The sequence below is a fragment of the Symsagittifera roscoffensis genome, chromosome 10, assembly GCF_963678635.1.
Source record: "Symsagittifera roscoffensis chromosome 10, txSymRosc1.1, whole genome shotgun sequence".
In the NCBI taxonomy this organism is placed as follows: Eukaryota; Metazoa; Xenacoelomorpha; order Acoela; family Convolutidae; genus Symsagittifera; species Symsagittifera roscoffensis.
The window spans coordinates 31,086,071-31,102,766 of record NC_087071.1 but is presented as its reverse complement, the minus strand read 5'-3'; the positions used below and the strand labels follow the sequence as shown (position 1 = coordinate 31,102,766).

The 16,696-nt window shown below is 36.0% G+C and overlaps 1 protein-coding gene across 1 annotated transcript in view; it reads right to left on the bottom strand.

Moving 5' to 3' along the window:
• Nucleotides 1-5,932: 5,932 nt before the first annotated feature.
• LOC134855030 (arylsulfatase I-like) overlaps nt 5,933-16,696 on the bottom strand; it is a 30,785-nt gene continuing 20,021 nt past the window's right edge. Inside the window, exons 2-7 of the mRNA XM_063871410.1 lie at nt 16,067-16,278; nt 15,516-15,685; nt 14,920-15,113; nt 14,006-14,213; nt 13,528-13,626; nt 5,933-6,308 (exon numbers count right to left, since the gene is read on the bottom strand). Of these exons, the coding sequence (XP_063727480.1) occupies nt 6,014-6,308; nt 13,528-13,626; nt 14,006-14,213; nt 14,920-15,113; nt 15,516-15,685; nt 16,067-16,278 (1,178 nt within the window). The 3' untranslated portion in view covers nt 5,933-6,013. The remainder of the gene's footprint in view (nt 6,309-13,527; nt 13,627-14,005; nt 14,214-14,919; nt 15,114-15,515; nt 15,686-16,066; nt 16,279-16,696) is intronic.

Sequence of the window (16,696 nt, the reverse complement as noted above, 5' to 3'; positions counted from 1 at the left end):
ATCAAATGTCGAATGCTTAACATTCATGAACTCATAGACAACGTTGCCGTCAAACTATCAGAAAAATCAGCGGAGATGTAAAATTTACAAAACTTGATCTCTTACAAATTTTAGCCCTCGACGAATTTAAACTTCTTAGTTGGCAATATAACCGGTGTTTATCAAAATTAAATTGGTTTCTACGGATTGAGAGATATGCCCAATGAATTCCAGAGAGTCATGGAAACTGTTATTAGAAGTGCAAACTAATTTTAGATGATAATAAAAATGCTTCCGACAAATTGTAAATAAAAAAAACTTTGTCACAATTGAAAAGTTACATCTTTGTCCTTAAATGGCTAGCACATGTACATTTTTCCAAAAAAACAGAATGGTTTGTTCAAAATTACCGGAAATAAGTTCTCTCAGTGACAGAACTTCTCCAAGCAAGAATATTCCCTTTGCAAAAAAGTTGAAAGAATTACGTTCAATTTATTTTCTACAAACCAACACATGAAACTCATTCACAAACTCGCAATTCTGGGCAATCCATTTAGACCGTTATTAAATAAAAAATCGATTCTCCAATGGAACGAAAATCGTACATTATCTCATGAGCAAATCAAACAAGAGATAGTGAACGTAACGGAAAAAACCCATTTCAGAGCTAAATTACGAACCAGAAAAAAATCGGACGCGTCTCACAACGGTCAGGAAATTTTTTTAGAACAACTCTATCGGAACGATTGAAAAACAGTATCGATTGTATCAAGATTTCTAAATCCTTAGGAGTAAAAATGTTCCACTAATGAATTAGAAATACTGGGAGTGTTGTGCAATTTAAGCACAGTTAATCCGAAATTTGCTCATTTGAATAGAGTCTTGTGAATTTTCTTGAAAACGATTCATCAAAAAATTCATTTGCTAAATTTCCTGGAACGCTTCTCTGTATTTGTTGTCTGTAGATTTAATTTTTATTAATTTCACAGTGAATTAGTTCTATAATTTTGGTGAAATGTCTCATTGCGAAAATTTAATCAATCCTTCCAGATCCAGATTTGTGATTTATAAAAATGATGACTCACTTAACCCAACGCATTTAGCTTTGCCTAAAAACCTTCGAGAAACTATGAAAATGCCGGATAAACCGCTGGACATCACTTCCTTATATAATAAGAAATTTTTGTTTTTTCTTACCGAAGAAGACCAAATGTTACTTCCAACGGTCTCGGCATTCCAAGCAAAAATGAACAAAAAAAATGCAAATACAGGGCGTAATTTCTCTACTTAATAATTGACTTCCACGAATCCGAAGGATGATTTTACATGGATGGAAATTTGGTTATTTTTATTGCCCTGAGAGACGCGACAATAAAGGACGAGACTCTGCACGAGACTCACCCAGGACAGTAAGGCATAAAATTATTGGCATAATAATTTTGATGGCCTCAAATCTACAGGCAGATATGTCTTCAGGGTATAAATTTTGCCCAATGTATGAAAGTGCATAAGATTACTGAAATTCTAACTCCAAACAAACTCGTAGGAAAACTACCACATCTTTTGGATTAAAACGTAGAAGTGGATTTAGATTTCGCGTGGAATTATTATGAGGCACAAAACTTTTTATCCTTTTTTGCCTTGATTGTTTCGCAAAATGTCTTTCAGCAAAAACCTCGTCAGTTACCTCAGCTAATGCCATCATCGATTTGCTCCAAGATAAAGACCAGTTACACAACACAATAAAAACAGGAAGGGTAGATCATATTTCTTGGTTTATAATTTTTTTGCAATTTTAATAACAAAAAACTTTGCACAGCCGGCGATTATTCGCAATATTGTTCAATTCTCCTAGACTTTCACTTAACGACGTGAAGTTTTCAGCCTCAGATAACTTGATTGATCTTTTAGACAAAAGAAACTCAAGCCTCGCTAATGATAGAGCGCAAAACTGGGAAACTGACGTCAGGATTGAAAATGGTTACACTAACGAAGCCCTATCTCAGAAAAACAGAAATCCGACGGATAAGGAGGACCAGACCAAATTGGCAGGGATCTCAAACAACAAAATTCCCGTGGATAATCCCTTTTCAAAAGGTACATCTTTCGCAAAGTAGATAATCGAACTAATGTGAGCTCCTGTTTCGAAGACTTTAAGTCAAAAAATTTTATTCTATCAAATCAACAATAGTAAAACTATCCGTTGAAAAGTTGTTGGTAGATCGGACTTCGCAGTGAGAAAATTGGAGTCATTAAAACCTCGCACTTTTCGGAAGAGTTTTGGTGAAAATTCTCAAAAAGAAAAGGCATGAAACCTGAGAAGAAGAGAACCACCTGATGGATAATTCTTCAGATTACTTTGCATAAGACGAATTTTGCTTCAGATCTTAAACCCTTAGATATCTCAAAATTTTCATAACAATATAAATCACAAGCTTACGAATAAACCTGTTAGACGTACCTCACACGGTAGAATGCCCAATTTTAATAGTACCCACAGATCCGAAGGACACTGACGCCAAAAACACTGGTCAGGTAACTCTTCAGAATTAGTGTCACGTAGATCTTCGCGTAACGGCATTTCACCAAAAATTTATGGTAATCGACATTGCATAGATATTTTACACTAAACCTTTTCAGCTGAAAACTTCTTTGTGATCGAACAATCATCTGACATGTCTGCCATGATCGATGAAAACACAAGGGCGTGCACTACTGTCTTGAGACAATGTAACAGGAACACTACACTGGCTTCAGATATTCAATCGACAGTGAATACTTCGGATTCAACTATCAACAGTCCATTAACCATCGATCCATATCAGTCAGGAAGCGATCTACCAGAAGACATGACACAAGCTCGGACATATCAACCGCATCTTTTCTCAGACAAGAACTAGCAAACTGTGACACCCCGTCCCAATCAGACAACCACCCGCACCGGAGTTCCATGGATAATAATCGATTATATTGGAAAAATGTTGTCTGAAATGTTGTCATTATAATCCATTATAATCCATTGTAATCCATTATTGTGGCAAATTTAGACCACGTAATCGATTATGTGGTCATTAAAATAGATTTTTTTGAAAAATAAAAATCCATTATAATCCATTATGATCCATTATAATCCATTTTTTTCTTCAATATAATCGACTATTTTGTCAAGAAAATCCATTATAATCCATTTTATTTCGTTAATTAAGGCTATTCTATTTTTAGTTCTTTCTATGTCTGGAAGAAAAAAGCAAGTTTAAAAATGTAAAATTCCTAAATTTTCCTAAAATCATGCAGTTAAAGCAAAGAATAATTTAAGACATAGAATCATACATTTAAAACGAATCAGAAAAACAGGTTAAATGTGTTCATCTTAATGTTCTCCCATTTGTTCATATTCATGTTCTCCTAAACTTCTCCAGAACCAGTGACCTCTGCGGGCATCGGGTAGGAGGCCCAGTGACCTCTGCGGGCATCGGGTAGGAGGCCCAGTGACCTCTGCAGGCATCGGGTACGAGGCCCAGTGACCTCTGCGGGCATCGGGTAGGAGGCCCAGTGACCTCTGCGGGCATCGGATAGGAGGCCCAGTGACCTCAGCGGGCATCGGTTAGGAGAACCAGTGACCTCAGCCGGCATCGGGTAGGAGAACCAGTGACCTCAGCGGGCATGGGGTAGGAGAACCAGTGACCTCAGCGGGCATGGGGTAGGAGAACCAGTGACCTCAGCGGGCATCGGGTAGGAGAACCAGTGACCTCAGCGGGCATGGGGTAGGAGAACCAGTGACCTCAGCGGGCATCAGGTAGGAGGCCCAGTTACCTCAGCGGGCATCGGGTAGGAGAACCAGTAACCTCAGCGGGCATCGGATAGGAGAGCCAGCGACCTCAGCGGGCAGGAGAACCAGTGACCTCAGCGTGCATCGGGTAGGAGAACCAGTGTCCTCAGCGGGCATCGGATAGAAGAACCAGTGACCTCAGCGGGCATCGGGAAGGAGAACCAGTGACCTCAGCGGGCATCGGGTAGGAGATCCAGTGAGGGCAACTCTGTTCCAACCTGCGAATGATTAAAACAATCATGGAAAGTAGAATTCAAATCTTATGATTATAACAAGTCTTCTTTGTTTGCGAACACCATTTACCATATTAGCTGCCAGCCCGACCGAAAAATTCTAGTAATAATTTTTTGATTAACGTTCCAGGGTTAGTTCTGGGTATAATATAACCGTTTTAGGTCTGGGTAATATAAACGTTCCAGGGCAGGTTGAAATAATATAAAATTACTAAGGATTATTAGTCATATTTTGTCATGTTTGGGTCTATTTGCGTTTTAAAGTCAATTTGAGGTCGCACAATTTCAAAACTTTTTTTTCGAAAATTTGAAAAAAAAATTGTAAAAAAAAAATTAGGAAAATATATATTGAATTTAATTTATTCCATACTAAGCACCTGACATTGGTAACAGTTTCCCTGAAAATTTAAAAGAAGAAATTCGCAATTATAATCAATTATAATCGATTATAATCGATTAAAAATGGATTATTCTGCTTTAAAAACAAATTATATTCTCTTTCAAAAATAATCGATTATAATCCATTATAATCGATTATATTGGGATTATGTTGCTTAGAAAAATAGTATCATAATAATTCATTTTTAATCGATTATAATCGATTCTTTTTGTAGTTTTATTGAGATTGTCAACAAAAATCCAATATAATCGATTATTATCCATGGAACTCCGGTGCGGGCAGATTCCTTTGGAACTAGTTAGATGTTTGTCTTGAAAGTATCAAACCGATGCTAAACAGTGTTTAAACTGTAACCTTCGTCAGTGTTCGGCGCTCAGTATTTAATTTTCAGTGCTAAAACTACTTATTCGGCGCTAAGCGTGAAATTCTTTCAGAGCCGTACTAATTTTTTTCGTACACATGAAGTCATCATACCGAGAACTTTTCACACTTTTTAGTCCGTTGGAGTTCTCCTAAATTTTTAGTAGCATCAATTTGTTTCTCCTACTTGAAGACAGTTACTTACTCTGATTTTATACGTTTTACAGTATTGTTTACTTCGTTCCTCATGCTGCCGCGGGAAAAGAGATAACTTAGTTAGTTGTTATTTATTAATTGCCATTAAAAAAATTTTTCCCATCACGGGGAGTGTTGTGATCTGATTTTATGACTTTTTCTTCACTTTATTAACAGGTCTGAGTCTGACCTTCTACATTATTCACTCCTTCGGAGTAATCTAACTCCTTCCCGCACCGGAGTTCCATGGATAATAATCGATTATATTGAATTTTCGTGGTCTGTCTCAATAAATTTCGATAATAATCGATTATAATCGATTAAAAATGGATTATAATGAAACTATTTTTCTAATCAATAAAATCCGAATATAATCGATTATAATCGATTATTTTTGAAAGAAAATGAAACTTGTTTTCGAGGCAAAATAATCCATTTTTAATCGATTATAATCGATTATAATGGATTTTTTTGAGGGGTTATTCTTGAAATTTACAATTTCGTTCAAAATTATCTCATTTCCTGTTTAGTGAAGTTGCTACGAATTACGTTTTATAAAATGTTACATTTCAGAATAAAATGTATATTTTTTTGTCTCTACTTTTTTTATTTCATCGCAGTTTAACTAATGTCTGTACGATCAAGTAATTCACTTAATTTAGCAATAAATAATTTTATCCTAATGCAACTTACAAAAAATACTCGAGACCAATCAAGGAGCAGTCGGAACAATCAGGGCTTTGCCATGATTTACAAGCACTTTTACACTTCCCCTTGTCTTGCAAATTAGGTGTGATTATGGCTATATGCGTAATGTTGCGATGAAAGGCATGGAGATCAAACAGGTGCACAATTGTTAGTTTGTTCACCATGTTTCACTCTTTGTTTTGGTTGTTTCAATTATCAATTGTCATTTTAATACTAAAACAAAACTGATAAGATTAAGTATTTTCAATTAAATATACAAATTACTCAATTATTGTATCGGGAGCAAGCTGCGTTCAGTTCTGAAAAACCTCAGAGCCAAGGTTGCCAGACGTTTCCCCTTAAAGCCGGGTTAGCTTTCTCGTCGTCTTTAAACGTTATAGCTGATGACACTGCTGATTTTTTGAAATGGTGCAGTCGTTTCTTCAGTTGACTCACAACATCCGGGAGGTTTTCGGCGATGTTGTCATACTCGCAGGGATCTGTTTTGATGTTGAAAAGACATGCGCCCTCTTCACCCACACTTAGCTTGCATTCTGTAGTTTGACCCGGCAATGTGCACTCTACTAACGGGAGTTCCCAATTTCCCTGGAATCGAACTCGGTCGCTAAAAGATACAAAAGTAGACGGTTGAAATGCTGAGTTCTGACCGAAGTGGTTAACTCATAGAGTAATTTCGGATAGGGTACACCGTCTGCTCGTCACGCTATCTTATTTTCGGCCGGATAGATTCGTGCAACTTCTTAGTCTAATACCGATCCTAATCTTACTCTTATATCTACTAGTCTCAGGGTGTTTAACTAGTCTCTGCTAGGCTCAATAGATCTAGAGTATACTGGTTTATTGCGGCAGCTGAAGTTCTCTTGGAGAGGCAACTAGATTCTAAGTTAAATTCAAATCTCTCTGGTGCTGAAAATACAACTAATTTCAGCACTTACAAATAAGTGGGTTGTTAGTTAGATGGATTATGATTGGTTAATATTAAATATTTTACAGTGGTAAAATATCCAATTTATCCAATAATAAAATGTAGTTTAGATCAAGTTCCACCCATCCGGGGTTTACAGAGTTTTATAGAACTGTCTTTCTTCTCTGCAATTTGAAGGATGGATGATGAACCTCGGTATTTGGCGAACATCATTTTCTTATCCAGTTCCTCTTGGAGAAGAACTTTCCAGGACGCTGGAATTATGGATAGGAAATTGTTATGTCGTCATTCGACAACGACTGTGATCCCCAATGAAATCAATCCGATTTCAAAATGGTTTGCTATGACAGGTTTTTCTGTATTATGTAGAGAACTTATTTTGTGTGCAACCTCGTCTGGGAATGGCGTGAAGATCGTGTGTGGAAGGGATGCCTTGTAACTCGGATCCGTACGTATACTTGAACATCGAGGTGGTCATTGTTCTAGTTCAATGAAGTCCTTTTCTGCGACGTCAAGTCGTACTCTAAATCCTTTGAGTTGTGATTGTGGACAGCATGTCGGTTGTGTTTAGCCATTTTTTTGTTCGAGTGTGATGGGATCATCTAGTCTTTGGATGTTCGTCTTTGTTATTGGGTATGATCTATATACTGCAAAGTAGGATTTACATTTTATAAAATTATGTTAATTCGGTTTTTTAATCATGAATTTAGTTAGATGTTTTCACAAAAGCGTTTTGTTTTAGTTCGGTTATTTTGAAGAGTTACTCACCCTTGAGTACCTCTTTTTAAAAATAGAAGTGTGGTCACAAAGCGTGGATGTAGCGCGGTGGGTTAGGCCGGCTATAGAGCATGCTCAGGAGGTCATCTCTGGTGGTTTAGGCCAGGAGTGGGAGTATGATTTCATGCTGTTTCTTTGAGAGGTCCTGTTTTGTGATAACGTTTTGTGTTGGTTTTATGTTGGTCTTTCTTATGTTACTTTGGTTGTGTCCTTTTTTCAAAAATCAAATTGTTTTTGGTATGGGTTTGTCTTGCGACTTTTTTGTGTTTTATTATTTCTTTCTTAGACTTTATAATAGTCTTCAAAAGAATAAATTATCCAGTTTTAAGCTGGGTTAATCCGGTTTGGGTACCGTTGGTTTTCTTTTCTTAGTCATGCTGTTATTTTGTTATTAGTATATAATTCCTTTCCAACCGGGTTAAAGGAAAGTTTGAAACTTGGTATCGTGTGTTAGAGATGTTTATAGTGAAAGCTTGAAACTTAAAATCATTATTTAAACAATTCTTCGTGGGCGAGCTGTGCGAGTTTGGATAGAATTCTTGTGCGAGTGAATGAAAATATTGAAAAGGTTAGTACTGCTTTCTCATTTTATGAATTTATTGCATTGAATTTGAATTTTACTGCGTTTTGGGGAAATGTAAAATTATAAATTTTCATCGTAATTAAGTTTACTGCTTCATGGGGAAATAATATATAAATGAAATTACTACCTTTGGTATGAATTTTACTACATTATTTAGTGCAAGAAGTTAATGAATTTTAAGATAATTTAACAAGTTGTATTTTTATTTTTCTTTTCTGTTTTGTAGGTGATTGTGGTGTGAAGACTAGAAATATAAATCAAACATTGGTGGAAAATGATTAGTACTAATTTAAATTTATTAGTTAAGAGTATTTCAAATTATACTTACCTTATGGGAAAAAGCCGTGGGGGAAGATGTCGTGTATCATATCTGATGTTGTTAGTAATTTGGCTAGTATGCGTATGATGTTTTTAGTTTGTAGCAGTGGCCAAAGCAATTGAAGTGCTTTAATGGTGTTTAGTTTTTCGGTGCCTACTGCAAAGGCATAAGGTGTATTTTGAATGAGGTTATATATCTTATGATTATATTTAGTATTGTGAACGAATTCTAATATGGGTATTTCAATAGGCTGGATAAATTCATGCGGGATAAGGAAGGGTCTGAATTCTTCGGCATTGAAGGTCTTCGTAATGGGACAGAATATATACATTTGGGTAACTGGGTCATAGTTGCGGAGGATACCGTGGAGGTTAGTATATTTGATGCAATATGTAAAATTAAGGAAAAGTGGTGACGTGTACCTTGAGTTAAGAAACTGAAAGCAATGGTGAGGTTGTCTTGATGGGGTGTGCAAATCAAAATGATTTTGTATCAAACGATAGTATGTATATGTGTGCGTTTGTTTAGTGCCTAACATAATATCGTGGGAACAGTGCAAATCGCGTTCCTTTGGTGAAAGAAAATGAAAGGTTAGTGAGAATAACTGAAATTTATCATAGAAGCTCTCGTATGCTTGAATATCAGCTAGTGATTCTGAAATAATGTGGTCATTCTTTCTATCAAAAATATTAAGTGTGAATGCGTATGATGTTTTGATGAAAAATTTTTTCTGCTAGTTGCGGGTTTGCGAAGCGGTCTTTGTCTAAAAATTGGTCTTGATTAGGGCGGATGATATTATGATTGTAGTTTTCTATTGCAAATTCGTTAGCTTGGGGTGCAGTGAATGTTTTTAGTAACTTTTTATATCCAACGTAAGTAAACTGTCGACGTGTTAGTGTTGTGGTGAGTCTATATAACATGTTTTTGTTCTTTTCTATGCTGTCATGAGTGTTTGTTAGTGGTAGGCAAAGGGGGTTAGTAAAATTATAATAAGCTGTCCAATGAAGTGTTGGCATTAAAAGATGTTCATCTACAAAATTGCGTGTGTCATTAGTGTCGTTAGCTGTGTTTAATGTATATTGCGGAAATGAGGGTAAGGTGATTTCAAGAAAATCTTTTGTGTTGGTGTGTTGCGGGTGATTAATATATTCGCGGGCTGTTCCGGGTTTGGTTGGGAATGGGTGATTTTGAAATTTTCCTTTAAAAGTGCGATAAGCTCTGTGAGTGCTAGTGGGCGTTTCGGTGGATGTGGATGATTGTGCTAATGATGGAGTGTAAGCTGAGGAGGGTGTGGGAGTAGGTGGATTCGAGGATGTTAATGTGGATGATAGTTGATGTATTGTAAGGGTGTTGGGGTGTATTAATTGTTGTTGTAAAGTTATAAAATTATCGAGCTCCTGGGAAATTTGGGGGGTATCTGGGGAATTATTATATGATCTGTCGGAATGAAGTGGAGAATAGGTCGGGGCTACTTGGGAAGCGTAAGAAGAAGTGGAAATGGATGGGAGTGGATGATTAGATGGGATTAGTTGAAAAGGGGGTTTGGAAAAACTGAGGAGTTGGTCTGGGTATAATTTGAGGGAGATGGTTCGGAGTCTACAAATTCGTCGGGGGTTTCTACATTAGAGTTATTAAATTGTGAGATAGAATATAAAACTGAAATATCTGAGTTAGTAATAGAATTCGTGCTTGATGGTATATTAATAATCGGAAAATTGGGTGGTGGGAAAGCAAAAAGTGGTATGATTGGGATTGGAGTTTGGAGGTTGGCTGGGCGGGAATTTGAGCGATGGAGGGATCCAAGTTGTCGGCTCATCGTGGGCTAAAAAAATGGTTATTTTGAGATTGAAAAGTGGTGGTGTTAGGTTGTTCTATAATTTGTTCATATGTATTGTCATTTTGTGAATGATTTGTCATTATGTGCTGAATACGGCTTTGCGTTGTATTTGGTCTAAAATTTGGGTTATTCGTGATTGCTAGATTTCGAAAATTTCGGGGAACTAATGATAATGGATGGTTTTGTGGTAGGGTTGGTATCTGTGGTGCTGTAGGTGTTGTATCTACATTATTATGTTCTTCGTTATATGTATTTGGTCTTGTGGATATTTTTGTATTGTATTCTTTTATTTGTGCATCTACAAGTATTTTGTTAATTGATGATGAAAAAATCCAAAAAATCCTGCAAATAGTATACGTGCTACGCTTGCTTGTCGGTTTATTTGTGTGTGTATAGCGCATGTGTTATAGATTCCTTTTAACAGTAAGAAAAAAAATCCTATAAAATTAAACATGGCGTATAAGATAGCTAATTTTTCTAAGATGTAATAGGGCCATCCTAGAAAAGCTAGAATTTCGTTTTTTAAGGTGACAAACTGAAAATATTTATAGGTGAAATATCTTGTGGTCTGTATTTTTCACCATTTAAACATAATTAGTCTTTGATATCTCTAAAATATCCGCTATAATCTTGTGAATAAATGTCTGCGAATCCTGCGGTTTCGGCAAGTTTTCTTAAATTCTGGTCAATTGATTGTCTTTGTATTGTGTCCATTTGTGTTAATAATTTTGAAACTGTTGTGTTCTAATGTGATGTTGGATATCTGATTTAGTATATATGTCAATTGATTGTAAATCAATATTTGGATTACGAGCATTAGCTCTGATGCTTTCGGGTGAAAACTTTTTGAGTGATTGCAAGTGTAAGGAGATAGTATTTATCTTCATCGGCATTTAATTGTACACATGGCACTGCGGTATCCCAAAAATATGTTCGTCTTGAAAGTGTGTCGACAAAATGTACTTTACTTTTATAGAATATAGGGATTCTTTTATAACAACGTTTGTCTTCAAAAACATATAGAGGTGATACTTTTTTTGATACAAGTATAAAACCATAAAATGTTTCCATCGTAATCTTGAAAATTTGATCTGTTTCCTGATAATAAGTATCCTGCGTAAGGTATTTTTAGTACTGCTAGTGCAAGTGATTGTAGGATTTGTGTTCTTTCCAATTCGCATAGTTGATGAAGTGTCTCTAATTCGGAGAGTGACATTTCTTGAAAAATTCGACTAATTGTGTAGTCTAATTTCATATCTAAGTAGATATCATAATGAATATTACGAAAATAGGTGCGATTCATTAGTGATAGTTCTTGTGAACGTGTGCTTTTACTGTCATGTGGTTTTAGTTTTCCACCAGGTTGACCTGTGCTTTTTTGAAAGTTAACTGGGATGTATGATGTTCCTTCATTTATAGGATGACTTGTAGCATAATGGTCAAATTTTCTTTTTCCAGTGGTCATGTCGAAACCTTTTTCGTATTCGACAAGTATTTCAGAGTATTGTGTTTTATTAAGTGGATTTCTGTATTTACATGGAAATTCTGTTTCTTGATAGATTTGGAAACGTGTTATTTTATTTTCTATATCATGAATATTTCTAAAATCATTACTTTGTTTTCGGGATGGGTTTACTTGTTCGTATGGAAATGATTCTATAAAACATTTTTCATGAACTTTTATCATTCGAGCGTGTATTTTTGCTACTTGGAATGTTGTGCATGTATCTTCGGGAAACCAAACAATTGTAGCTTGGGTCCTTGTTGTAGGGTCACAATAACCTTGATCATTTTTGCAAGGTAATCTAATTCCTTGATAGATCATTGTGTTATCAGATAAATCTCGTGTGAGTTGTATTTTTTCGAGTTGTATTTTCCAATCGAAAAACATGATCTCTTGGTATCCTTTGTTTTTTGTGTCTGCTTTGCAGTTTGATGGGTCATTTATTCCAATGTGTGCTATCCAGTGTTTATCGTGTATGTCATAAGTTAGTCTTCCGTGTGCGGCGCCGTTATATGGGTATTTTTTGTCTAATTTTACATGTCCTTGATATCGTTCAAGTTCTGCTTGATGTAGAGAATCGGCAAAGACATGAAAATTTACTATTGTTTTGTCTGTGTCAAATTTCACAGACGCTTTTCCCTTTAAATTTTCCAAATAACCTCAACGCTAGATATTGAGAACAATCATCAACAAATATCCCTTTACGACTAGATTGGAATACATTCGTAGCACCCCCACCATTATTTGGACAACATCAAGAAAGTAACCGACTCCACAGTTGGGCACTCAATAGATTACAATATAGACAAGATATCCACGAAGATATTCGAGAACACAATATTCAAATACTTCAACAGAATAGTCTCCAATTAAAATTTGAAATCACGATCAAATTTAACGATATTTTACAACATCCCTACCCATTAAATCCACCAAATATAACAGCTCAATCGCTACCACCACTATTTATAACCACTGAAGTAATATACAAATACGATAGATATACGAAAAACACAATTGGTGACATAACCTTTTATAACCCATACTCAGGAGTATATTCTAAAAATATTAACATTTCAACACATCTTTTTTCTAATATTTTCCGACCAAAACACAAATCCTTCTCCTCGCACAGGACCCCAGGATTTATTAGTAACACATTATGATTGTGAAGAAAACGAACAAAAAACACTACACAAATATGCAATAAATCAAGTATCACAATGCGAAACAGAACCACAAACTATAGAAACTACAAATGTAATAGCAACATTGTATTCAAAAGCCCGAGCAACAACAGTCACAGGATATAAATTTACAGCAACATTTTCCGAAAAGAAAATACATTGTTCACAATTTTCAAACGGAAATAAAAACCGACTTGACCACGAATCGTGTTACCAAAGTAACATAGAACGACTTTTACATCTAAATCCCGATGATTGTAAAAATGAATTACTCAGACTAAATCTAACAAGGTCGCACCAGATAAAATGTAGTTTAGATCAGGTTCCAATGCAATTAGCGCATGAATCTTAAAATTCGCCATTTTTGATTGATTGATTTTCAATGTCGTTGAATGATTATATATATTCCTTACAATGCCAACATCCTCGTTGGCAACATTTCCGTTTCTTTATTTTTGGTGCTGCAAATCGGTAAACATTTTTCTAGATATACGTCACTTATTATGAAGTCAAAGATCTCTTTTCGAGGAGGCTAACTAAACAGAAATTAAAAAAAGGGATTGGCCAACAAACAAGAAACTACAAATCAATGAAATGAAATTATCCATTTTTTGTAAATCATCCCTTCTCAGGACGAAAACTAGAGTTTAGCTAAGATTTGTCACGAGGGGGGGGGGGGGGGTTTAAGCACCTATCTGTTTCGTTGAGGGGGCCCTTCCAGTAGTACCACTCGTCATTGTAATATGACCCTGAGTTTGCAGTGCCCATGTAGTGCAGCTTGTAATCACCCCTGAAATTCAACCAAAATAATTGAAACGACTGATAATTTGGAGGTTTAGGGAAATGTTTGTCAAAACCAACGGAATGAAAAAAGCTGAGAATTTTTTCATATAAAAAAGGTTTTATTTGAATTAATAAATTTTTTTATTAGAACTAATAAAAAGCTATAAAGTCTAAAATACATTAAGAAAACTTTTTAAAAAAATATATGCAGCTGAAACAATCATATTTGCTGTTTCCAGGCCTTCCCATTAATTTTACTGGTGTAAATCTTTTGGATAAGTTTAGAGTGGTAAGATAACCATCGCAATCAACCCCCTCCCGAAGCTCTTCCTTTCCCCAGAATACGTATGGCTCTATGCGTCCAAAATTTATGGAAATGCACTTACACAATGATAGCCGAATTTCCATCATGAGAGTATAATTGGATCAGCACTTCATCACGTGGTCCAGTTACGACACCAGAGTGACTGGTCATTTCACTCCACTGACTCATTCCATCTATGTCATCCGGGAGGTTTTCTGGGTTACCACCTGCTCCCTCTAGTAGCGTGGGCAGCCAATCAGTGATGTGGAAGTAGTCAGAATACACCTTGCCTACAAATTGTTCACTAATTTAATGAGTGTCTCTCCCATTTGAGGTTATCCCTATTTGTAAGAAGCCATCAGGTTGTCAAACGAAATCTTTAAAAAACAAATGGCAGAGGTAAACATAATATTTTTTCACGAATTCAACTGAAAGTTCTTGATTTCAAAGTTTTTCATATGCCGAAACAAAAAAACTTCTAGGAAACATAAAACTTTTCTGTAAATGTAATTATATATAATTACAATTGAGCTTCAAGCTTCGTTACTATTTCGTTATATTTCAAAATTATACCAGTATTTGATCGAAAACTCGACAAAAGACACTGGTGAGTATTTTAAATGGGGTGTATACAATTTATTCCCGATTTTTTGATATTTGAGCATATAAATACGCCGATTAATGCAAAGAACTGTCCACATTGAAAATAGTTTAATCCAATTGCTGATGAGCCTTTTTGTAATGTTTTTTTTACAGGACTGATCCAAAAAGGGAATGATAAATCACCGTTTTGTTAACGGTGATTTACCATTACCTACAGATTGATGAAAGGTTTCGAAAAATTGCACACCTGAAATTAAACTCAAAAATAAAGGAGTAACTTATGATGTACAACTCAGAGCTTTGATTGGCTGAAGAAGAATGCGTTCAACCGAGTGAATGACTATCTCCTCGCTCAATTTTTCTAGGGGGGATTGTTCACTGGACTCCACGAACCTGATCGAACTCCGGGACCTGTAACTAGTGCTGGAGTACGAACACCTCCTTCGAAGTTGGTGTTCTTGGCCCCCCTCAAAGGGTAGTTAGACTGTCCACAGTGGTCACAGATTTGCCCCCCATTATCAGACGCAACCACTATTAGAGTTTCATTCAATATTCCTTCTTGTTCAAGTAGTTGCGCCATACTACCTTTTTTGTTTTTCATTCATTTTTCCATATACATCATTTATCAGTTGGAAAGATTTGAAAGCTCCTAAATCTATCCACTTCTAAAATGAGATCCTTCAAAACCCACAAAGATGACGTTCGAAAACTTAACATATGGTGTGTTTTTCCAAAAAATATGGCGTTCTTTCTTTAACCGTTTTTATACCCTTGTTTTCTAGAAACAGTTTTTGATGGTAGATATCTAATCAACAGACAACATTTTTTTCAGATTCGATAAAATAAACTTTGAGGTTTGAGTGCGAGATAAAAGTGATCCCAAGTCGGCAGTTTCGACATCTTTTTCAAAAATTGTCTCTGTAAAATTTGTGGTAAAATTTACAAAAAAAACCTATGCATGTACAGGGAAAATGTAAAAACTCATTCCTATGTTATCATCAACGGAGGCAACTTGAGCGAGGTAGTCGCGTCGGTCGACGTCGTAGACTCCTCGGAACCGAGAGATGAGTTCGGATTTGGGCTGAATCGGAGTGTGAACGCCCGAGTAGGCCAAGTACAGGAAGAAAGGCTCCGATTTAAATTTCTTTTCCTTGATAACCTGAAACGTGACATTCTTAAATCAATTGATCTTCTGTTGAAAAACGACTCAATTAAAAAAAAAAAAGCTAGATCTGTCTTTAAAACTGTCAAGCACTGCACCAGTAACGTTAAAAAGCATGTCTTTAAAATGGAGACCCTTTTTCAAAAAAAACTTATAACTAGCCAGCCAAAAATAAATATCGTAAGACAGTACCACAAGAGGAGCGCCATTTGAGTCGTAAAAAAGCCTCATTAATAATAAATAATTGTCGTTTCTGCTATTCGCAGTGGATCTTCGAAAGGCTTTGCAGCCTGTCTAATCATAGACCGTTCTCTCTTACAAACATCAATGATCTTTTGCCATATATTTAACTATTTAGACGTTTAAATGAACACTTACAGACTTAGCACGCTCTGTGAAAATATCAGTGGCGTAATTGCCATAGTCATCCCAGAGAGGACTGGAACTGTTTCCAACATCCCAGTGCAGATCCAGACCCCAGAAGCCTCCGTTTGATCTGGAGTGGTCGAAGTAGTCTATGCCACTGTTGTACGCTCCCAGAAAGTCGTCGAAGCCTCGACTTGTGGGTAAGTAAGATTGAGTGTAACTGCCTGAAAACCAAAATCAAGTTTGCAGAGAGCAAGCATGTTGATGTTTGCATTATATCTCAGTGAGCTTAAAATTTCCAAGTAACAAACATGCATTTTCGACCTATTTAAAAAAAAACTTGTCGGCGGCGCAGATTTTTTTTAGTTCTGTTAAAATGCTGTCTTCATTGCGTTCTGGCGGCGTTCCAAAAATCATTTTGGTTGACATAAAAAGGAAGGCCGACAAAATCCCCCCCTTCGAGAAGATCTTATTTCCGCCCCAGATGGATTTGAAATATCATGATTTATAAAACCTACTGGCTTAGAAAAAAATGTAAATGAATTAGATCATTAATTCAGAAAAATTCAGAATAAGATTTCAGTTCAAGACAACCTAATTAATTTAGTGGGTTACTTCAGAAAAATTAAAGGACTTCTATTG